Here is a 25102-nt window from a genome sequence, read left to right as displayed (position 1 = left end):
TGTAACCTTTAAGCTGAACCCTCAAGAAAGCTATTTTGGGTGCTTGATTTTTGGAATTGCTCTTTTAAAATCTAGAAAAAGCCTAAGTTTCAGATGTATTTTCTTTCTTTTTGTTTTTAATACAATTTACCGTTTTTAAGAACAGGATTGTATTTTTGGTGTCCTAAGAGGTTTGTGCATATGCTATTTGATTAGCTGGTGGCAACAGCTAATTTCCTTTGTTTTCTTTCTCAGCTCTTCCCCAGAGAGGGGTGTGTGAAAGGGCTTGAGGGTACCCCACAGGGAGGAATTCCCAAGTGTGCCTTCCTGGATCCAAGGGAGTTTTTTTGCATTTGGGTGGTGGCAGCATTTACCAAGCCAAGGTCAGAGAAAAGCTGTAATCTTGGGAGTTTAATACAAGCCTGGAGTGGCAAGTATTAATTTTTAGAATCTTTGCGGGCCCCAACTTTCTGCACTCAGAGTGACAGAGTGGGGATTCAGCCTTGACAGGGGCCATGTCAAGTTAAATATTAAAAAAAAAAAAAACAAGCCAACGACCTTCCTTCACCTATGTTTTTAGTATCGTCCTAGTTTAAATAATCTAACTGAATTTTAAAAATCTAATCTGGTTTTAATACCATCAAGTTAATTACCTTCTTGCATTTCTCTCAGTTTGGACAATGAAATCACCTTCCAGTTAGTTTCGTTTTCAGGTTCTCTTGCACTAACACAATGATGTGGCCCGGGTTCGGATGCTCTGACTCACCTTGAATAGTTCCTTGCTCCATCAAATAGTCCCTCTGAAGTCAATGGGCCAGATGTTCCAGTGTGATACGTCCACTGTGCACCATGTAACCAGTGCAAAGTGGACTAAGAGGATGGAGATGGCCTGTGGAACTCTGCTTGTGGAAAGCTGGCAAAGTCATCTCCATCGCCAAACTGCGCCAATGGGACATCTCGTTCTATTTAACATGAGCAAGAGGATCCGGATCTGGCCCTTGGTTTGCAAATACTGCAGAGGGTTATGTGTGGTTCAGAAAGGCCTTCCACTAGAATTTTTTAAAAATCCTGGAAAAAATCTAGTTTGGTTTTAGGTTTTGTCTGATACAGTTTGGGGGCAGATTTGATCTGACAGGTTCCCTTCTTGGATAATATGGATCAATATTTTCCCTCCCATTACTACTACCCTGCTCCCTTCTCTACCTATGTTCCCTACCTGCTACTTTTCCTTCTTCTCCTTTTCCCATTTTTAGAGTGGCCTCTCCTTTAACCATTACCAAATAGTGTCACTTGAAATGCAGCATTGTCACACAAATCTAAGAATCTTGAGATGCACAGCAGCTGGGAGATGTGGCACCTTGCCATATACAAGGGTTTCATATTAGATTGAAGTAGCTATGAAGTAGCTACTTCAATAATAACAACTTCAGATTTCAAAGTCTCCCTGAGGAGTTTCTCAGGTTACCCCCTTCCCCCCCAGGAGGAGTCCTTAGAACCATTGTCAACCTGATATTTTTTTTAATTGACTACTACTTTTTAAATGGCCATTTCTGGTTGAACACCCTATATACAGTGAACCAGCGCCTCAGCTGGTGTAAATCAGTATCAAGGGAGCTGCGCTGATTTACAACAGCTGAGGCTCTGGCCAGTATATCCTAATTTTCTTTTTAAAATATCCCTTAAGTATTTTTAACTGGGGTGTTCTGCTCCCCCGTTTCTTTCAGTCAGGGAGAAAGAAACTGACACTGCAAAGGAAACAATGAAATCGCCTTTTGCAAAGTGCTGTCAAATGTAAACAAATGGGGCGGGGGGGGGGGGGGGGGGAGATAAATATTTCAACCCAGTTGCTTCTGTCAGTTATAGTAACCTCCTGTGTTACATGTATCTATAATAGGTCCAATCTTTTCCAGGATAAATCTGCTTTTCAAGGTGATATTGTCCCTTCAGTAACCACTCCCCTCCCTGTCTATTCTCTCCATTGCCCATCATCTTCTAGCTGTGCAGTTAGCAGTTTAAAGTACTAGCTCTTCCCATCTATCAATCCACAAATGGGAAGCATCATTCTAGTGTATATCCAACATGATTGGCTGAGACGGCTTAGCCAGTTAACACCTGCGCTATTGGGTCTCACTTTGAAAATTATACAATCTTTCCAAGAGGTAAAAATAGATGTGACAGTGTCATGCTATTATAAACTGAGCTCATTGTTCATTAATGGCTCCAGATCCCTGGCTTAGTAATAACTTGCCTCCTCTACACAAAGGCTTTAGCTGTCCGGGAAGCTGATTTCATTCACCGCTATGGTTTGGTTTGGAAAGAACAGCCATTGTTCTCTATGGCTTTTACTGGATGGATGGGCAGGACCAGGTGGGAGATGCGGCTCCACAACCCACTCAGCTTGTCGGTGTCCATGTGGTTGTAGGAGCGGGGAGTGTTGGCATTGGTGAATTTGGCCCAGAGGAAATCACGGACTCTCTCCTCGACTTGCTGTAGGTCTATATTAGCCTCCAGCTTCTCTTCCTCCAGCAGGACCGTTAAGAGCAGTGCCACGTCTTTGAAGGCCGCGCTCTCATGGTCGCAGTACTTGTAAAAGATCAAGGTGGAGCCAGCCGGTAGCAACTCAAACCGGTGCACCACTGCAGCCCTCTTGCCCTCCTCAAAGCCGGTGCTCAGCTCATAATCTACCTCCAGTTTAGCTTTGTCGCTGCTGAGCGTGGCTTTACCAGCTCCGTCAATCTGGATCGTACTGGCATGGAGTGAGGTGGAGTAGGCATCTGCAATACGGTTGCTCAGGCACTTTAAGGTTTCTTCACCTTCACGGGCAGCAGTAAAGATTAAAATAGCTGGCTCGCTATGACTGGAAGTGTTGAGATGCCTCTGCAATAATTTTCGCCCTCTAACCCACAGGTAAGAGCTCTGGCCCGGAAAGCTGTCCTTCAGCTGGTTAAACCCAGACAAGAAGGCCTCCAAGGCTGGATTTTTTGGCACATGGTGGGGCTGGGAAGTATAGTAGCCATTGCAATATATGCTGAAACAAACCACAACTACCAGGACTCCCAGTGAAGCTGCAGGAGAGGCAAGACCTGTTAGAGAAGGTTGAGGGGAAGGGACAAGAGAGAGAGAGTGAAAGAGTCTGACATGAGTACAGTGGCATGCTGGAGGCTAGCACAGAGATATGCCTTTGTCTTCATCCATCTCCCAGACCCAAACATCTACTTTCTAATGGAAATGATAGGCTCAACACATCAGCCTAATGATGGCCCTGAAAATGTTTAATGTAGCACTGAAAAAGAACCCTCTTCCCTGAGGGACTTGCTCTGCCACTGAGCAGAGGGCCCTACAAACCCACAGACTGAGCTATGTCCCGCAGCTTTGGAACCATGGCGTGAGATCCTACACGTTCCCTTGGGAAACTTCAGTCCTTTATGTGATTTATTGCCTTTTCCCCCTAGAATTTAATGCACCAAATCCCAGTCCGACAGCACTTTTTCACAGCTGTTTTCTAATGCAGTTTTGTAGGCCATCAGTTTAGGGCACTCGGTGGCATGGTGGAGCTGCTGGGTGCTCAGCCTTCCAAAATCCAGTCTGCTTACTGGTGCCGAAATAGCTTATCTATCCAAGGTACTTATATGGTCCCTAGTGCTGTAATGTCTGAGTGCCTCACCATCTTCAATGGACTTATCCTCAACAGCCCTGTGAGGTAGGCATGTATTACTCCTGTTTTATGGATGGGAAACTAAGGCACAGAGATAGCAAGGCCCAGATCCGTATGGGTATTTAGGCTCCTCACTCTCATTGATTTAAATGGGAATGAGGTGCCTAAATATCTTACCAGATCTGAGGCTAAGGGCCAGATTGTTAACTGTATTTATTTAGACATTGCTGTGCTCAGCATTGCAATTGCCTAACTGACTTGGAAGTCTAAATCTCATTTTCAAAAGGGATTGAGGTATTTAGAATCCTAAAAGCCATTGGCTTTCAATGGGATTTTGGCCCCCCTAAGTGCCTAAATCCCTTTTGCAAATGAGATTTAGGCTCCTCACTCAGTTAGGCAGCACAAAGCTGAGCACAGCAACACCTAAATACCTTTAAAAATCTGGGCTTTAGAGAATTGCCCAAGATCCCACACATGCCAAACAGAGGATTGAATCCCGGTCTCCCAAGTCCCAGGCTAGCCACCTAGCCACTGGACCGGCCTCAGCCTTTTAGCTCAAATCTTAAATAAAGATTTAGCAGCTTAACTTTAGTCAACTTTTCTTAAAATCTTTGCCAGTATTGCCGAGTACAAGTACCTTGTTGGTATTTATTTTAAAGAGACAGTGGCCACCTCACGATGTCCCTCCAGGGAGGAGGGGACAAGTTACTTGGAGGGCCCTGTCATTGTTGCCAAGGCATGGTGCTGTGGGGTTGGGTTATGGGGAAGGAAGCATACCTTCCTGCACAGTGAGCAGGGGTGTCCCTGCACACCTTTCCATGCCCTGGGAACTTTAGGGAAATCTCATGTATTATGGGACTGAGCCAGACGCACCTTCGTTATGGATTAGAGTTGCTTTCCATTTCAAACCCACTTCTCTAAAATCCCCAATAAACTAAATTTGCAGCAGTTTTCACAAATCCCAGGCAAAAGCCTCCTGTCAACACAGGGGGTTAGGTTGGTATAACCACATCACTCAGGGGTGTGGATTTTTCACACCACTGAGTGACGCAGCTATACCGATGTAAGTTTGTAGTACAGACCTGGCCTGAGAGGCCTGAGTGAAAGGTCTGAATGTGTTTCGTTATCTGATCCTGGTTGCTGACTGTTTCCAGGGGAACTGTGAACAATGAAATGCACAAGGAAATCTTCCCATTCTCACCATTGCCTAAAAAGGACTTCTCCTTCTCTGGCGTTGCTTCCTGCCTGGTCTCTGTCTCTTGTGGATGGGCTTCAGCCTCTGACTTCACCGCTGTGGGTCAGATATTTAAAAAAAGGGAGATGAAGTTTGCCACTCACTAGTAAAGGCAAAAATTAGTCTAATCACACTACTAAAAATGAAGTCTGCATCCATAGAATAGAAGACAAATCTGTGATACTGCTTCAGCTGCAGACGCCTCTGCTTTGGGAGGCTGTCATCACCCTGCAAAGAATGGAAAGGAACATGCAGCTCTTTAAAGCCCCTCACAATTTCCCTTCTTCCCGAGCAGGAGAGAGTCCCACTCAGTGAGAATGAGCCAGCTGGGATCTGTGCTGAGCTGGAGATAGCTTCATCCCCACTCAGCTCTTTAGAAATTGCAGCTTGCCCCTGGGTCAGCTCAACCTGCAAATCTTGGGTAGGGCAAGGATCTTCATAACATGCTCCACCAGCAAGCATCAGTGGGGATGGGGCAGAGAGGCTGATGAGAGTGGTTTCTTACGCAGCTAAGGTCTCTGCAATAGCTGGGTGAAATGTCCTACAAACAGAAGCTGCCCTCGATTGTGATTAAATGCTTAAAGTGCGGTTCTGCTCTGAGAAGTGTCTGTGTACAAACTGAACCTTCTCAGAATAGCTCTGCTCTCGGTGTGTACTCAGTCAGACCTGCTGAGTTTAGTGACAAAAGTATATTCTTGCTGCTCATTACTTCTGAACCAGCACAGCCCAGAGAGTGAGCTAGAGCAGCAGTTCTCAGCCAGGGGTCTGAGGCCTCCTGGGGGGCCCTGAGCAGGTCTCAGGCGGTCCACTGAGCAGGGCCGGCATTAGACTCACTAAAGCCCAGGTCAGAAAGCCGAAGCCCCACCGCCCCGAGCCCTGCCACCTGGGGCTGAAGCCGAAGCATGAGCAACTTAGTCCCCTGTGGCGTGGGACCCCGGGCAATTGCCTTGCTTGCTACCCCCAATGCCGGCCCTGGCTTTTTTATAGGGGTGCTGGAACAATTTGTACAGTGGGGGTGCTGAGAGCCATTGAACCAAACTGTAAACCCTGTATATGATGGAAACCACTTCAAGCCCGGGGATGCAGCTGCACCCGCAGCTTCCCTAGTTCCAGCACCTGTGCTTTTATATGAAGAAAAACAGTTGTTGTTGCACAGCTGGGCCTCAGAAAGAAATAGGTTGAGAACCTCTGAGCTAGAGTCTGTTCTGCCTTATGCATCATCAACAGGATTATCACTAACTTTCAATCAGTCACATTTGTGTGTGTGTCAATTTATTGAAGGTAATCCGGTTATACGGGTGTCACTGAGGTCACACTTTGGCCTGCAGAACCTCTTCTGCTGCTGGTGGGGGTGATGATACACAAGAAGGAAATAACTAGGGCCAGTTGAACATTTTCCATTGAGAACTGTATTTTCCAATGGAAAATTGGGGTTTCAATGAAACAAAACTATTCATGAACAAAGCCCCTGGTTGCTGTGAAGACTTTCAACTTTTTGTTGGAAAAAAGAAACCTGCAAAAACCAAAAAAGAGCTTTCGTTTTACAATTAAAAGTCTAAATTTTCCACAGAACAGAAACACATTTGCTGACCAGCTGTAGAAGCAACCGTGTTGACTCTGAGGCCAGAATGAGTTTGCAGGGCTGGTAATCTGGGAAAACATCTTCCTACTTGTAAACCCAGCACAGGTGATCTGCAATCCTTGACTGAGAGACAAACCCCTCAATGCCATTCTTACAAAGCCCCTTTTCAGAGATTAACCACACATTAAGTTGAAGGCAAGGGATCTGCAGAGACCTTAAACATGGCAGCACTTTGTCGTGCAAACTACTGTTGACTCACCTTCAGTCGAGTGTCTCTTCCTTGCTGTGTCTTGGGGTCTCTCTCCTTCCTTGTTTGAGATACTCTCTTTCGTTGGTTCCAGGAAGTCTGCAGATGGAATTGTGGTTTCTTGGATTATGGGATCTTGTGGCTCCCCTCTGGGGGTGGGTACACTGTTCTCCTCTTCTGTTGGGAGTTCCCCTATGATTTTCTCCTCCAGAGCAACTGGCACTGAATGTGTTTTCCTTTCACCTAAGGAAAATACTATGTCTTTGTCCAGGGAATAGTCTGGTAAACTCATTGTGTTAAGGTTCAGAAGGCCTGGAGACACCTCAGTGTTTGTTTTCAGAGAAATTCCATCAGAACTCACTGGCCTTCCCTCTGAGGAATCCTCTTCATTTACTGCGGAGGGGCTTCCAGACACACTGTTTGTCTCTTGGGGACCTAGTGTTTCTATTTCTGGGGAGGTTTTCAGTTGGACAGAACCAGAATCTTCAATCATCTTTTCTTGGTGGGTCCTCAATACATTTTCACCTTCTTGGACCTGGGGAGTCCTCTCCTCCTCTCTTCTCGTCAATTCTTGGGCCGGGTAGGCTGTGGGATCAAAAAGTCAAATACTGTTTATTTTCTTTAGTATAATGGTCAAGAATACTGAGTTGCCCACTAGTTCTCTACAAACTCCCACCAAAACTCCTAGTCCTATACGCTCCAAAATTGACACACAACAAGAATGGGGATGAGATTCCCATGACCCCTCACCACCAATGAACTACACTGGGCCAGCTTCATAGAGGTCTCAACCTGGCCTCTAAATTTGTGCCTGCCACTCTGCAAATACAATCATTTATTCACGCTAATGGTCCTGCAAAGATTGGATCCTGGCTATTTTAGAAATTTACCCCTCTTTCTGTACTCTACACCCAGCTGTCAAGACCAGCCAGGACATATAAATGATCACCGAGAGTCTTAGGTGGAAGTCCCTTGACTCTGAAAGTATAGTCCATCAAATTGCAGAATATGTCATAAGGCCTAACTATGTATCTGGGGTTTCCCTAGTTGGTATGTCAAGGAGAAGAGGATGTAGATTATGTTTTGTGGTTTGGGGAGTTTCTACTAGTGGTGTTGACATGGTAGCAGATTGATCTGAGTGAATTCAAAACATTTCTTTGCAACTACTGTACATAAAAAATATAACTTGCTTCTGCTATATTTCTGATCCTTATTCATTGACTTTCTGTGGCTGTTCTACCAAATAATTTAGGTTTGTTTGCAGAAACAGAAATTTAAAGCAAATATTAGAGAATATTTGCACAAAGAAAGTTTTGAACTCGTAAATATGAGTATCTGTGCCAGGAACTTGAATCTTTGACTTCCAATCAGAGAACAAACAACAGGCATAAGTGAGCTATAGGATCTAGCAAAACTACCCAACATGGTTCAGATTTCAAATACTGAATATTTGCAACAACCTGCTCACAAAAAATCTGCAGATCAAGAACTATTATCATATGGAAATTATTCAGCAAATAATTCTGAATACAAAATAAATCTGACAAAATTGTAAGATGCTCCCAGACAATTCAAGAACAGTGGAAAAAAATATATCTTTGTTGAATACAATCTTTACTCTGAATTACCCACTGAATTCTTTTAGCATCGGTGTGGATTGGGGAAAGTGATCTTATGTGTTCAGGAGTTCTTTGGGGGCAAGGGGGACTGTCATTTATCTGTTTTACTCTAGCGCAGTGGTTCTCAAACTTATTTGATCGCGCCCCCCTTCATTGTGTCTGTAGCAGTTTACGCCCCGCACCACACCAGTACATATACCGATAAAAACAATCAACTTGCAATTCTCACTAAATTTGAAAAACAGTAAGGCACTGATTCAAACCTTGCCAACGATCCATTGTAATAAGAGCAAAAGCAACACTGCAATTGTGGTTGATGCTTACAATTAAAGGTGCACCCAGTGTCATAGCAAACGGATTAACGTACAAATGACAACGACTCTGTATAATGCTATTCATAATTACCAGAAATCTGTCAAAATGCACAGTGCCATCTGAGGACCTGATATGTTTGGAGGAATCAGCTTTGCTAGTTATTCATTGCTGTGGGTAAAATGTGCGCAGTTTTCCCCCCCTAAAGCTTCTCAGCCCTCCCCATCTCCCCCCACCCCCAATTTGAGAACCTCTGCACTAGAAAATAAAAGTATGCAGTATATATAGAAACAAAAATAAATTGTCTAGTTAGGCTTCTGAATACCCAAGTTGTGCACAGGTAATTGGTGTGAGGATCATTCTGGTTTACATATGCAAAATCTGGGGCCAGCAAGCTAGAGGCCATGTGTTGAACAGTTGGTATATTATGTGACCAGCTATAATTTCCTGATCTCTGGGTTCTGTGGAATTTGGATCTCAGAACTGATCCAATTCTTCTTTGTATGGAAAACATGTCCCCTACAGGGGTTCTGTAACAATTTTATAGTGTGGGTACTGAGAGCCATTGAACCAAACTGTAAACCCTGTATATAATGAAAATCACTTCAAGCCAGGGGGTGCAGCAGCAGCACTCCCAGCACCCCTATTTCCAGCACCTATGATCCCCTAAGTCCACAACACACTCACTTCTCAAACATAACCATATTCATGTTCTTAGGGAAACTGGGAACTTTAAATTCAGCTCTGCTTCCATTAGTTAGTTTATCTGCAATAAAAGTCACTTTATTAATTGCCCCAAATATTGACCAGTGGGACCCCTGCCCACCTCTGCTCCCCAAGATTAGACTTTCATTTCAGTGCTTGAAGCTTGATTATTTCAGAGGTCAGGAAGAAATTCCCCTCTATTCTCTACAGCAGAGCACAATTAGGTAACTGTACTGTGTTAATGTGCTTGGAGGTGCAGGGTGGAAAAGGTTCTCTTGTTCTGAAGCACTGGGCATTGATCATTGTCATGGCTAGAACCCTGGACATAGGATAGGTATCTATGGTCTTGTCAACACAGGGATGGCTTGTTCTCACAGGACTCTGAAATTCAAACCATTAGGTTTGCTTTAAGTATGAGAGAGACCAGTAGTGACTGTCAGGGGCTTCCTTTTATTCAACGGGAAATACAGAAATGAAACAGGCTTTTTCCTTTCCAGGTTTTAGTTTCATTGAGGAGATTTTATCTTCCGGTGTGTCTGAAAATGCAGTAGCTAGGGACTATAGTACTGGAAACATGCATGGAACTCCCTTAAGACTTTTCAAGAAGAACTTTGTTTAAACACAGATGCCCCAGCAGCGCACACACACACACACACACCGAATCCAGCCCATCCCTGCAAGAGTTCACCCACTGTGCCTCCACCCTATTCTTAAAGGGCCAGCTCCCGTTTCTCTTATTATATCACTAGTAACAATGACAAATACAACAGTACACAAATATTCAAAATTATGATTAAATATGAACCTATTTCTAAAACATCTATTCCAGGGGCCTCACATTCATGCCAAACTTACTCCGATGAGGATCCTGGTCTCCGTTTTCTGCCATTCTGTTGATCGTTTGGTGTTTTGGTTTCTTGACTAGATTGTTACACTTCCTGATTAGGTCATACAGACGCCTGCTATCTTCTTTCTGATCCGAGTAGCTTGATTAGTCTCAGCCAGCTTGTGGAGACCATCCCTTGAGCCAACTAAACACAAAGAATAAAGCAATGACTCATACTGGGAAACTTGAGAGCTTCCCCACCACCAAAGCCATTAATAAAGCTGTTTGGAGCTGTGTGAGGCTGTTACCTTTATGATGGAATATACCGAGATGCACCTCAGATAATCAGTGACATCTGAAGACTTCAGGCCTAGTGCTGTTAACAAGCAGCTAATATGACTGTAAAGATGTTCAACTGGGTCTATATGGGTGATCTTCAATTATGTTAAGATAACTTGACTGGAAAAAAACCACTTTTGCCCATGTAGACAGAGCCCATGTAGACCAGGCCTAAGCCTTTATATCTGAATCCCATTGGTGGGGCGGTGATTTGGGAAGTCCCACTGTACCTGTCAGTGCTGTCTCTGTGGTCAAAGGACTTCAGTCTCCAGGGCTGTCGCACCAGCAATTTAATCCACTCATTTAAAATACGTTTGAATCAAACTGCCACACACAGAATATAAATGCTGAGGGGTGGGGGGAGGGTGCTGAAGGGAAAAGGAAAGAGGAGGAATGCCTCTCAGTGGGCCAAGGCACAAGAATGTGAGCCTGGCTTTTGAACATCACAAAGGCCCTAAGTGAGGGAAGGACACAAATAACACGGAAAAGCAATGTGGGATTCAGTTTCTTCATGTAATAAAGTTTTCTATCGTTTCAGTTTCAAGATGATGCATTTTGTGATGCCAATCATTTATAGTCAGCACTAGTGAGCAATGTATCCTGTCTTCAGACTTGGCTAAGAGGAATGAGTAAGTACTGGGTAATTGAAGAGAAACTTTCCCTGATGGCAATCGGCTTGCATACAAGATTTCTGCTTAGTACAGAATCTATATGCACAGGACCAGCAGTCTGTGCTTTCTGTGCCTAATACAGAGTCTAATAAGATACTTCCCCACACCAGGTGGCCTACCGTCTCTATCGTCATGCCTTCTAACTGAAGGCAATACCATATTTGGAGTTAAACAAACAAAACTGCTCCCTATGGAGGCAAGTGGTCAGATTTACAGCTTCCCCCTTCCCCCCCCCCCCCAGGAATTTCTGCACTCTGCCCCCACTCCAACCCACCAGCTTTTGATTCCTCCTTTGTGTTATTTAGAAAGAGCAGGAAGTGAGAAATTAAAAGTAACTCCAAGAGTTGAACACTTACTTGTGTGGATTGCAGCAGCTGCTCTTAGCGGGGATTTCTTAGCAGAGAGGTTGTTACAGGCGGATCCAAACTGCTCCCTACCACAAACGTCCCAAGGGCCCTTCAGTTTCGATATTAGAGGGAAAACAGATCCTCTCAAAAACACACACCCATAAGCTCTTAATCCTTCCACTGTCAACGTGACAGTGAACTTTGCACCCATCCAAGGTGCCATAATGTGGAATGCTGGGATATGTAGTTCTGCCCCCACTCTTTGACTACAGCCACGTTTCTTTGAATGAATAGTCCCTAGTTTCAAAGTAGCAACCATGTTAGTCTGTATCCGCAAAAAGAACAGGAGTATTTGTGGCACCTTAGAGACTAACAAATTTATTTCAGCATAAGCTTTTGTGGGCTGCAGCTCACTTCTTCAGATGCACAGAGTGGATCAGACAGTGGCTTTGTTCTGATTACAAACATGTATTTTCAGGAAATAACTCATCTGTTTGGACTTATTTACAGAACTAGAGTATAGAGCATCCTTCAAACAGACTGTATCTCAAACCACTTTAGATGTTAAATAATAGAATTAAATTTATTGCAGCAGCATGGCAAATTCCAAAGAGATGTAGTCTCCTTGCAGCTCAAGTACTCAGATGGATCTCTAGCTCAGTCCTTAAATTGGTCTGGCTGGATGTTCAGTCTATGTGTATCATTCATGGCCTTATCGCACCACCGAATTACCATCAAGCAATCTCCAACTCCAGATTATAGCCAGCTCAGTATTAACCTGTCTCTATGGGACATTGAGCAGGTGGCAACTGTTAAATACTTAAGAAGCATCATAGACAGTGCTGAAGGATGCTTAAAAGATGTGGATGCTTGTATAGCAGGAGCTACTGCCATATTTCAAGCCCTTCAGTGATCTCTGTGGGGACGTCATGACATCAAGCTTGCTATGAAGCTGCAGATCTATAGAACCATGGTTATACCAACTTTATTGTACAGCAGTGAAATGTGGACACTGAGGAAGGCTGAAGAGAGTGGATTGATGTTTTTGATTCTTCATCAGCTGTTCCATATTAAGAAGCAGAACAAGATCAGCAATGAGGATATTAACTGAACCCAGCAACTGTCTCTGTCAGCCCTGGTGACTTTCTTGGTACAGACCTATTATTAGGATGGAAGACCAATTAACAGAATTACAACAGAGGGAGAAATTATTAAGAGGCATAAGGCAAGGGAGAAAAGAGGCGATTTATGTAAATAAATAAAAAAAAAAGACAGATGCAAAGACACTAAGACATCACACTCTGGGCCATGTCTCCATGGAGTCAGTTCCTGTCGGCTGAAAAACGAAACTAGAACTGGCCAATGGGGGATTAGGAAGGGAGTGGTTCGCAGAGTGATGTGGCTGGAAAATCACTGATCTGTCAGTATGTACAGCACTGGCAGTGTTAGGGTTACCATACGTCCGGTTTTTTCCGGACATGTCCGGCTTTTTGGTAATCAAACCCCCGTCCGGGAGGAATTGCCAAAAAGCCGAACATGTCTGGGAAAATACCGGCCGGGCACTTTCCCTCCCGCGGTTGCTCTGCTCCTCCCCTGACTCTTCGGCTCTGTTTAAGAGCCGAGCTGCCCGAGCGCTCCGGCTTCGGGCAGCCCCCTTGCCTCCGGACCCCAGCCGTTGGCCGGGCACTTCCCCTCCCGGGCTCCAGCTGCTCTGCTCCGGCGGCGCAGGGTCCGGAGGCAAGGGGGCTGCCCGAAGCCGGTAGCGCTCGGCTCTTAAACAGAGCCGAAGAGTCAGGGGAGGAGCAGAGCACCCGGAGCCCGGGAGGGGAAGTGCCCGGCCGGGGGCGCAGGGTCCGGAGGCATGGGGGCTGCCCGAAGCCCGAGCGCTACCGGCTTCACGGTTTGCCGGGCAGCCTCCAGACCCTGCGCCCCCGGCTGGGCGCTTCCCCTCCTGGGCTCCAGCTGCACTGGGGAAGGGGTGGAGTTGGGGCGGGGCCAGGGGTGGGAAAGGGGTGGGGCCAGGGCCCCGTGGAGTGTCCTCTTTTTTTATTTTTTGAGTATGGTAACCCTAGGCAGTGTAAAACAGAAAGTGGGAAAGAAAAATCAGAAAGCCAAGATTTATTGTTTTATTTTCTGGAACCCGAAACATCCCCATTTAGAAAATAAAGTGTCCAGCCCTTTCCCCAGTGGCTTTCCTTGCATAGGGTCACTTCATTAAGCCAGCCTTGTAGAAAACCAGGCTCCAGACTGGAGCAGCTGCAAAAAGGCTCACTTTAGTGTTAAAGATGGGACTGTTCAAATGTTACTATTATGCTAGGCAGCTTAAGAAGCAAAACTAAGCTGGAGTCAAGGGACCTTTTGTTTTTAACCCCTTCACTGATCTTTTAACAAATTTTCAAAGCAGCTTCATCTATTTAGTCATACAAAGGAATGCACTCACAGAGGGCGTTATTTAGAAACTGGTTTGAAAATGTTCTCCTGTATATGAGAGCAGCATGCTTCTTCGATACACATCCATTCACCTCTGGATGCATCGACAGGGCTGGCCGTAAGAATGAGCTATTGCTTGGATACTCAGCGATTTAAGGGCTCCTCAACTCCTTCTAGCAAAAGGAGAGGAGAAAGAAAAAAGCCAAAGCCTGAAACCCACTCTCTTGGAACTTGGAGCCTCACAAAATGGAAGGGCATAGCACAGGCTGAGATGCACTTAAGGGGAATCTATTCTGTTTGTGTTCTTATACATCTGGTACATGGCTCACAGAGATATAAAACGTGTCTTTCTGGGTCATGCAGCATAATCTTTTCCTTAATCCACATTTCACAAACAAAATTTATTTGCCACTCTCATATATTAATAGATTTTAAGGCCAGAAGAGACCAATATAGTCATCTAGTCTGACCTCCTGCATAATACTGGCCATTGAATTCCACCTAGTAATTCCTCCAATGCAGGGAATTACTCCTCCCTACTACACAAAAATGATTCCTCCCCACACTCTGAATTAGACTGGCTAGAGATCGGACAATGCTCCTTCGGCCTTGACATTTTTCCTCCCTTGTTAGTCTCCTCCCACACATAGCAATATTTTACTTTATTTCCAGGGGTGAGGAAAGCCAACTAGCTTCTTCACTGAACTGCAGTTCCACCAGGCTGATGGTGCTGAGGAGGGACCAGGTCTGTCTTCTATCCCTTAGAGATTCAGCAGATACCTTTATCATGCCCAACCTTTTATGCCTTAGGATATGTGGTTACAAATCAAGTGAGAATTCCAAAATTAGGGGCAACAGTCTTGGTGGAATATTTGCAGAATTGCATTGACTTCCCAGTTATACAGTCAGGGGCGGCCCTAGACTAGCTGCCAGCAACTGGTGCCCTAGGCGAACCCTGCAATCAGCGCCCCCACCCACAAACCCCAAGGGCAGATCTAGGCTGAGGTTTTTGGTAGACTGGGAAACATTTTGCCCCTTTTTTCCTTTTAATTTTTTTAAAGAGTTTTTTGGGTTTTTTTTAAACAGAGGCTTAATTATGCGGTTTGTCCGTCCGTCTGTCCAACCAATGTTTCTGAGATCAGATAAAATAGAGACACGAAATTTTCAGACTAGATTTGTACACAACAGCTAGATGATATTTCAGTCTGATTTCAAATAAAAATGCATTAAAAATCTTAATTATAATTTTTATTATTACAAATCCCAAATCATCTATTACGCTATCCTGCTTTAACTGCCATTACCACCACATCCAGTATAGAAAGAAATAAGAAAACTCTTCAATGAACTTTAACCTGTATTTACAAAACACTCAGAATAAAAAACACTCTGTGCTCTTAAAACATGACTTTTCTTGCTTTAAGTTTTGAAAATTTAGTCACTAGATCTTTTAGATCCAGTTTTCCAGCTATTTCATGCTCTATTGACATTGTGGCAAGTCCAACAAGTCTCTCTTGCACCATTGTTGAACGCAGATATGTTTTTATCAATTTTAACTTTGAGAAGCTGCATTCCCCACTAGCTACGGAAACTGACAAAGTTAAAAGAATGCGTAGAGCTATAAAAATGTTTGGAAAACTGTCTGTGACTTTATTTTCACAAACAAACTTCAGTGCTTCTTCAGGAGTGGAATGTTTCTTAAGTCGTCTTGAAAAGCCTGAAGCTCACTACACAAATCTGTAGCATCAATGTCTTTTGAATTCTCATGAGTCAATGCCGACTCCAGTTTTATACAAAATTCTCTTATCTATTTTGCTGTTTTCTTTTGCAAGCTGTGGATATCATATAGAAAGCCAAATAGTGAGTCTAGCTGCTGCATCTGTTGAAATCTTTCGTCAACCGAGTGAATAGCAGTATCAAGGACTGGGAAGTAGAAATTCACTTTGAACCTTTGTTTTGGGTTCTAAATGGGTGTGTCTCATCCTTCATACGAAAACTGCTGTTTCTTTTGCCGAATGCGAACTGGCTCTGGTTCAAATTCTGTCGGAAAGTCTATTAGTTCAGCAAGCTCAAGAGAATCTATCAGTGTTCTTTCGAACTCTTCATCACTTCTGAATTCCTCCAGAACATTTTTAGTTTGCTACAGTTTTTGAGTAGCAGAATGTATGTTCAAGTTCTTTTCCTGAAGCTGCTTACTAATGAGGTTAATCTCGAAAAGGATATTATACCACAAAATGAGTGAAGTCACAAATTTGAACTTGGAAAGGCCATTTGCAAGACCTTCTGCATCTGAACATGCCGTATTGCCAGATGATCCAGTAAAGGTAGCATCATCAGAAATTTCAATTAGGGCATCATAAATGTTTCCAAGTTCATAGCGAAGAGGCTTCAAAGCATCAATGCGACTCTCTCATCTTGTCTGACTAAGTGGTTTCACAGTTAGAGAATTCACATGGCGAGTCAGAATCTCCCAACGGCGTGTTGAGCCTGAGAAAAACGCATAAACACGTTGCACCAGGTGAAAGACAGTGCTTGCCTCCAAACAGCATCTAGCAGCATCATTGACAACCAAATTCAGAGAATGCGCACTGCAAGGAACGAAAAAGGCCCTAGGATTGATTTCCATCATTCTCCTTTTCACACCATTGTCTTTACCCTTCATATTACTCCTATTATCATAGTCTTGGCCACGTAAGTTTTCAACAGACAATGACATTGTTTCAAGCTCTTGTAGAATAGTTTCAGTCATAAATACTCCAGTTGTCTCCTTCAGTGGTACGAAACCCAAAAAATGTTCTTTTATGAGCATTTCAACATTATCTTCATCTGCAGACTTTTCCATATTCACAAAATGAATGATCATCATCATTTGTTCAACATGACTCACATCTGGTGTACAGTTGAGTATTATTGAAAAGTATTTTGCAGAATGGGCAGCTTCTACAATTTTCTTTTTAATGGCATTTGCTAGGATTTGAATCAGTTCATTCTGCATATTTTTTCTTAAGTAACGAACCTGTGTTTCATGATCAGTTATTTTACATAGATGCTCCTTCATGATTGGATCAAACAAAGCTAGGTATTCAACAAATTTTTAAAAGTTTCCATTACCTGGAGTGTATAATTTTTCATTTCTACCGTGACCGCGGAATGCTAAATTTTGCCCACCGAGAACTCTCACTAAAGCAATCAGACGTTCTAATATTTGTTGCCAATATTCTTCTTTTTCCTTGATCACACGTAAATTTTCTTCATCAATGGTTTTTCCTTTTTTCAATCATAATTCAAGTTCTTTCCAATTTTGAAAACATACCAAATGTTCTGTACTTCTTTCATGTAAAGAGAGAATTGAAGATATGTTTTTCCAGTCCTTCGAACCATTTTCAGTAAGTGATGTACCAATTGCTTGATTTCTAAACAACTTGCAGCAAAAGAAAAACACAGAGTCCTTCTACACTTAATATTATAACCAGTTTTGATGAATTTCTTCCCCGTTAATGAGTTTCCTCTTGTAATGTTGAGCAGAGAATTTTCTTTTATTTCCATCCTTAGGGAAGGGAAATTCATGAACTTGTTCGGGTCCATGTTCCACAAGAATTTGCCGCTGTCATCACTGTCATCACATCTGGGCCATGAACCTGGTCCCCAGACTGTAACTTGTTTGTAACTTCCTCATCCTTTCTTCCTTCTACTTCATTTACTTCAATTTCTGCATGTATCTCTGAAGGTGAATAAATTTTCTCCACTTCCATATCAGTCTGATGCTGTGAGCTGCCTTCATCTAGAAGTAAGTTTCCATCATCTTGAGTTTCCAAACTGCTTTATTTGGATTAAAGAGAAGATATTTCTGGAAGGATCCCTGCTGTTTTGCTTGGTCCTTTTCCTTCTCGGCCTTTCGTTTACGATACTCAGCTCCTGAGGGTTTTCTTTTTCCTCTTTCCGCCATGGGGCAGTTGAATATTGTTATGTACTGTGCTCCCGACTGCAAGCATTATAGCGTTAAGGATGGCTGACACGCCCACTACATGGTTGGCAATTCAAACCACATTGCAGTCATCCCAACACGTCTTTTCACTGCTTAAAGGTTCAATGATTAGTAACATACACTCACTTACCTATTAAAACAGTCAGTTACAGCGTTTACACAGAAACAAAATGACCTTTTTCAACGTTATAACCCGACACCGGTTGTTTGGAAAGTAATCCCCTTCCTCACGGTTACCCGCTTGGTGTGTGATGTCATCACTTTCGTAGTTTATTAAGCGTTAACGCTGTTACTTTTCTTTTATGGACCTTATTTATTACATGTGAACCAGTTATAACAGGGGTGGCCAACCTGTGGCTCAGGAGCCACATGTGGCTCTTCGGAAGTTAATATGCGGCTCCTTGTATAGGCACCAACTCCGGGGCTGGAGCTACAGGCACCAACTTTCAAATGTGCCAGGGGGTGCTCACTGCTGAACCCCTGGCTCTGCCACAGGCCCTGCCCCCACTCCACCCCTTCCCGCGCCCTCCCCTGAGCCTGCCATGCCCTCGCTCCACCCCCTCCACCCCCCAGAGCCTCCTGCACACCACAAAACAGCTAATCAGGTGTGGGAGGGAGGGAGAGGCGCTGATCGGCAGGGCTGCTGCTGGGCGGGAGCGGGGGGAGAAGCTGACGGGGGGGCTGCTGGCATATTACTGTGGCTCTTTGGCAATGTACATTGGTAAATTCTGGCTCCTTCTCAGGCTCAGATTGTCCACCCCTGAGTTATAACAAAGAAAAGTTCATAATTATCCAGCCCGATAATAATGCTAAGATTTAATAACGTTTAAAGATACTCACATTTTGGATTTATAATGCTGAAAGACGTTATTCTTTATTCTTTGGCACCAAGAAACACAATTTTCCACAGTATTCACTCGATTCTTAACCATCTATCTGCGACGTGTGTTAAAATGACCGTTTGACATGTATTAACTTGTGATATCTCCGCTCTACATGAATTTCCAGCTATGCAACCTTGATGTGTATTCGAGTTAGGTGTCACTAGCATTGCAGCTTTTGCCGCTGGCAGATGTGTTTCATTGTGGCTGAATTATTGCTTATCAAAATTGCAGAGTGGGTCATCTTGACCCTATGTCGCAAATTGAAAAAAAAGTCACTAAAATATTATTTATTTTTGCAGTAAATAAAACATTTGACATCTCAATAATTCTCAGAAATGTAGAGAAATGAATTATAATTCATATTCCCTCCATATGTGCACGGGAATTGAAATAATAACATCTTTGTTATTTTATTTGTATTTTTTTCATCTTTTTCATTTTTTTAATTTATTTTAAATTTGATTTTTTCCCCTCGAATTTGGCACCCCATTTAACTTGGCACCCTAGGCGACTGCCTCATTCGCCTATATGGACAGGTCGCCCCTGTATACAGTGCTGCATGCCAGGAGCAAAATCATACATTTGAGCCAAAATTTGCATAAGGGTCCTGTGTTTTTGGAAGCCTCACATTTTGCGAGTCCAACTTGAGCCACCTTTGACTTGATATTCGGAGGTGCTGAGCAGCCACAACTTGAGCTGAAGTTGATGGGAGCTGCAAGTGATTGGTACCACTGAAAATCAGGCCTAAGGCAAGTTCAGTGAGACGACTCACATGTCTAAGTGTTTGCACCATCAGGGTTGTAATGTGTTGAGTATGTTGAGATAGATTTTAACTGAGTACAAGTACAAGGTATTACAGTCAGAAATAAAGATAAAATGTGTTTTGAACTTAAACTAGACTTGGTTCAAGGTAAAATTCTTACTAGGCCTGATGAATAATCGCAGTTAACTAGCGATTAACTCAAAAAATTAATCGTGATTAATCACACTGTTAAACATTAGAATACCAATTGAAATGTATTACATATTTTTGGATGTTCTTCTACATTTTCAAATATATTGATTTCTATTACAGCACAGAATACCAAGTGTACAGTGCTCACTTTATATTATTTTTATTACAAATATTTCCACTGTAAAAATGATAAACAAAAGAAATAGTATTTTTTCAATTCACCATACAAGAACTGTAGTGCAATCTCCTTATCATGAAAGTAACTTACAAATGTAGATTTTTTTTTTATGTAACTGCACTCAAAAATAAAACAATGTAAAACTTTAGAGCCTACACGTCCACTCAGTCCTACTACTTGTTCAGCCAATCATTAAGACAAACAAGTTTGTTTACATTCATGGGAGATAATGCTGCCCTCTTCTTATTTACAATGTCACCTGAAAGTGAGAACAGCTGTTCACATGGCACTTTTGTAGCTGGCATTGCAAGGTATTTACATGCCAGATATTCTAAACATTCGTATGCCCCTTCATGCTTCGGCCACCATTCCAGAGGACATGCTTCCATGCTGATGATGCTTGTTTAAAAAAAAAAAAGTGTTAATTAAATTTGTGACTGAACCCCTTGGGGGAGAATTGTATGTCTCCTGCTCTGTTTTACCCACATTCTGCCATATATTTCATGTTATAGCAGTCTCGGATGATGACCCAGCACATGTTGTTCATTTTAAGAACACTTTTTCACTGCAGATTTGTCAAAACGCAAAGAAGGTACTAATGTGAGATTTCTAAAGATAGCTACAGCACTCAACTCAAGGTTTAAGAATCTGAAGTACCTTCCAAAATCTGAGAGGGACGAGGTATGGAGCATGCTTTCAGAAGTCTTAAAAGAGCAACACTCAGATGTGGAAACTACAGAACCCAAACCACCAAAAAAGAAAATCAACCTTCTGCTGGTGGCATCAGACTCAGATGATGAAAATGAACATGCGTCGATCCTCTCTGCTTTGGATCGTTATCGAGCAGAACCCATCATTAGCATGGACACATGTCCTCTGGAACAGTGGTTGAAGCATGAAGGGACATATGAATCTAGTGCATCTGGCCATAAGTGCTGACCTGCCCTCTGCCCCGCCCCCACTCCACCCCTTCCATGCTGCCCCACCCCCATTCCATCCCCTTCGCCAAAGTCCCTGCCCCAACTCCACCCCCTCCCTGCCCCTATTCCAACTCCTTCCCCAAATTCCCACCCCAGCTCGCCTCTTCTCCCTCCTCCTCCCCTAGGTGGGCCACGTTCCTGCTCCTCCCCCTCCTTCCCAGCACGCCGCCAAACAGCTGGGAGGTAGTCAGAGGAGCGGGGATGCAGCACACTGGGGGGGAGGAGGTGGGGTGGGGGGTGATGGGAGCTTGGCTGCCAGTGGGTGCACCCATGGAGTCAGTGCCTATGCATCTGGCACGTAAATATCTTGCGATGCCAGTGGCATGCAAACGTCTGTTCTCACTTTCAGGTGACATTGTAAACAAGAAGCGGGCAGCATTATCTCCTGCAAATTGTAATCAAACTTGTTTGTCTGAGCGATTGGCTGAAGTAGGGCTGAGTGGACTTGTAGGCTCTAAAGTTTTACATTGTTTTATTTTTCAATGCAGTTATTTTTTTGTACATAATTCTACATTTGTAAGTTCAACTTTCATGATAAAGAGATTGCACTACAGTACTTGTATTAGGTGAATTGAAAAATACTATTTCTTTTGTTTTTTTACAGTGCAAATATTTGTAGTAAAAAATAAATGTACACTTTGTATTCTGTTGTAATTGAAATAAATATTTGAAAATGTAGAAACATATTTTAAAAATGGTATTCTATTCTTAACAGCGCGATTAATCGCGATTAATTTTTTTAATCGCTTGACAATCCTAATTCTTACCAAATGCTCCTAGCAACAGGGCTGACCAAATTCTCAGGTCAGAACCCCTCCCAAAGTCCAAAGACTGGTTTCTTTGTCTTCTCAGGTGAAAAAGTGAGAAAGAGAGAGAGAGAGAGAGATGGAGATGGACAGAAAGAATATCTTGGGTGTCTTTGCTCCCCTCTTTTATGATCCAGTCACTCTTTGAAATGCATTTTATTGAGGGTTACCCCTAGATAAAGTTCCTTCCAGCTGTGAGGACGGAGACATTGAGTATCATAGTGAAAGAAGTTCCATATTGTTGTTTGTAAAAATGCTAATCGATCTGTTTTTGCCCCCCCTTTGCTACCAAAGAATGGCCACTTGACTTTTGATGGCCAATCAACTTTGATGACACCGGCTACAGGCATCAGCTTGCCCTTTGCTCTCCCCAGACTTGTCTGGTAAACACATTTCAGTCATAACTTCAGGTTATGTTCATAACTTTACATGTAATGTTGCTACATGCATTTTCCCATTATATGAGGTATTCATTTTCAAATTATACCTCACAAGGCATATTTTGTACAAAGATTATTACAGTAGAGTGTAGGGTGTGAATACAGGAATGCATTCGGTCACACAAGCTTGAAAACATAAAGCTAAACAGTTTTTGAGTTACAGGTGATTATAAACTACTCTGATTGGAAATGGTGACTTTGTCTAATTTTCTTTGTCTCCATCTAGCAAAATTATAACTTGTCACAATCCTGTTGGGTTTTGACAGGTATATATATATATTGTCACTTAACATTAACTTTTTTTTTAAACTAAGGTTTTTGGGATTTTTAGAAATATACCAAGTTAAAGAAGAGTCAACAAATCAGTTTGTAGCATAGTAGTCCACCAGATTACGCAGAGCATATCTTGAAATGCCGTTTTCATTTACAGTCAGTAACCCACAGAATTTAATTCTTGTAAAGCCCTTTGAGACCTTTGGATGAGGTGAAATGTAAAGGTTTTACCTGCACATTTACCAGATGAATCTATGAAAGATTATAAATAATTTACTAGATCTCTTTCTACCTGACTTAAATCAGAATAAATAGCTCTAACCTCAAGATTAGATGATTATCTGTTACATCCTGTTGTATTGCTTAATAAAACAATGCTCAAATTCTTTGTTCTCCTATTCCATTTTAGAAGACTGACAGTTCATACATCTACTCCTGGCACAAAAGAAGGCATGCATAATTTACATAACAAAATTTCACTTGCTTCTAAACATAATTTGAATTTCTAGAGCACACTTGTACAACATTATTTAACACTTTTCTTCTTTAATAAACATCCCACTTGAGAGGTAGAGAGGCTAGGAAATGAGGAAAGCTGTCATCCCACATTCTTGCTTAAGTGCTCATAGCATATCCATGTCTCCCCAAACACAATTTATAACCTTGCAGTACAAAAAAGGCATCTTCCTGACTGTTACATATATTCTATATAAGATGGACTTTGCTGCAGAAATTGCAGGAAGGAAATGCTCCTTCCCCCACCCCTCCCCTCTTTCAGTAAAATGTAAACCCTTTAGGACCTCTTCATTTTGCAGTTAAATTTGCCTTTCCTAAATCGTTTTTACAGATATTCTTTGCTCTCTTTGCTCAAATCAAAATAAACCTAATAATGATCCTGAATTTATATCACAGCTTGTAACCAGAAGATCCCAGATAACTTTATATGCTGTATTAGTAAAATCCTCTGGAGGTGACATGCGTGTGTGGTTAAAAATTGTATTTAAAAAAATCAAACTTCCATACTGTATGTTATAGGAATACTACTACTTTATGTTATTAGTCTTTAATCTGAGCATCTCATAGCACTTTTACATATATTAGTGAATTGCAATTGTAACAACCCTCTGAGGTAGGTATTTTTAGTCCCATTTTATAGCAAAACTTAAGCACAGAGTGATTAGGCCCCAATCCAGCAAATGCTTACATTCAGGAGCATTTTTACACACATGTAGTTCCAGTGACTTCAAGGGGTTACTCATGGGGGTCAGATTTAGCGTGTGTGAAACAGCTTGTCCAAATTCAGGCAAGAAAGCCAAGAAACGAACTCTGCACTCCCATCTCATTGCCTTCGCTGGCACGCTTGTGTGGGTCTAGCTTTTGCATTTCTCTCAACAGGGGCAAGGCAGAGACCAATCAGCACCACTTTTGTTGCTATTCCCTTTCACAGGCCATTCCCTTTCACAGGCCATTCCCTCCGTGTCTCCCCCCCCCCCGTTTGTTTACCCAGGGACTGACTGAGAAGCTTCCCAGAACCATTCCCAATGCTTAGGGGTTGGATTTTCCAAAGCTACATGTGGGGTCATATTGGATCCAAGAGCACCATCAGGGGAGGGAGAGGGTTGGGGTGAGCCTTCTTTAAAGCCCATTTCAGAGGCTATAGCCCAGCAAATCCCCAGGGCAGCAAGCACCCACCCTGCTCGCTCCTTTTGGGGGAGGGCTTCCCCCTCCCCCTTGACTCGCTGGGGCAGCCGCTCCCACTGCCACTCTCCCATAGGTGCGGGAGCTAGGCGAGCTGCTGCACCCCCTGCCTTGAAGTGGTTCCCATCACATACAGGGTTTACAGTTTGGTTCAATGGCTCTCAGCACCCCCACGACACAAATTGTTCCTGTGCCCCTTCGCTTGGCCCTTGCTTTGCCCCGGTGCCTGGAGGGGGGTGGTAGAAAATGGGGCAAAGGGACTTCCATGGGGAACTGGTGGTAGGCTGACCAGATGTCCCGATTTTATAGGGGCAGTCTTGATAGTCTGGGCTTTCTCTTATATGGGCACCTATTACCCCCCCCCGCCCCCGCCCCCACACACACTCTATCCGGATTGTTCATACTTGCTGGCTGGTCACCCGAACTGGGGGGATTGCCCCTAACTGCCAGGCCCCTCCTCTGGGGAAAGGGGACGGAGGGAGGATGGAGAGAAAGAGGCGGGAGGGAAGGAAGGATAGAAAAGGGGGTAGAGGGGAAGAAAGAGGGAGCTGGGAGGGGATCGACAGACCCAGCTCTTGACTGTTGGGCAGAGCTGCTGCTGCTGGAGCCGTTTCTGGGATGGCGGGAAGCGGGTTTCTCCGCAGCTGGGATGGGAGCGAACAGGGGCTGAGAAAGCCAGGCCACGCGGGAGCGTTCGGCCTTGGCCCGGGGTGCTGCTGTATCACGTCCCGTGACTTCCTCCCAATGAGGAGGGAGGCCACTCCGGAAAAGCACAGCAAGAGAAACGCCCCCTCAAAATGGCGACCACCCGGAGGAACGGGTCCCCCCCAAATAAACTTCCGCCCCTCAACATGGCCGACAGGAAGTGAGATTATCGAACTAGCAGAGCCTATCACCAGCGGGCTGCAGTGCGGCGGCTTCAGCCCGAGGAGGAGCGCAGTGGAGGGGCGGGTCCGG

At 43.5% G+C, this 25102-nt stretch overlaps 1 protein-coding gene across 1 annotated transcript; it reads right to left on the bottom strand.

Moving 5' to 3' along the window:
• Positions 1–1788: 1788 nt before the first annotated feature.
• Positions 1789–11701, bottom strand: LOC135882323 (torsin-1A-interacting protein 2-like). Its single transcript, XM_065409209.1, has 5 exons — positions 11526–11701; positions 10189–10364; positions 6710–7282; positions 4836–4925; positions 1789–3062 (listed from the first exon to the last, which is right to left on the bottom strand). The coding sequence occupies exons 2-5, from the start codon at positions 10220–10222 to the stop codon at positions 2278–2280; spliced, it is 1482 nt and encodes a 493-aa protein (XP_065265281.1). The 5' UTR covers positions 10223–10364; positions 11526–11701; the 3' UTR covers positions 1789–2277.
• Between the last annotated feature and the right edge of the window lie 13401 nt (positions 11702–25102).

This window comes from Emys orbicularis, chromosome 8, assembly GCF_028017835.1.
Source record: "Emys orbicularis isolate rEmyOrb1 chromosome 8, rEmyOrb1.hap1, whole genome shotgun sequence".
Classification (NCBI taxonomy): domain Eukaryota; kingdom Metazoa; phylum Chordata; order Testudines; family Emydidae; genus Emys; species Emys orbicularis.
This window is presented reverse-complemented; position numbering and strand designations above follow the sequence as displayed.

Bases quoted from the DNA above. Each gene is read 5' to 3' on its own strand.
- LOC135882323 (XM_065409209.1), bottom strand. From the start codon at position 10,222: ATGGCAGAAAACGGAGACCAGGATCCTCATCGGA. The intron at 7,283-10,188 runs GTAAGTTTGGCA...TTGATCCCACAG, and splicing joins AGACCAGGATCCTCATCGGA to CCTACCCGGCCCAAGAATTG. The intron at 4,926-6,709 runs GTGAGTCAACAG...TCTGACCCACAG, and splicing joins GAAGAGACACTCGACTGAAG to CGGTGAAGTCAGAGGCTGAA.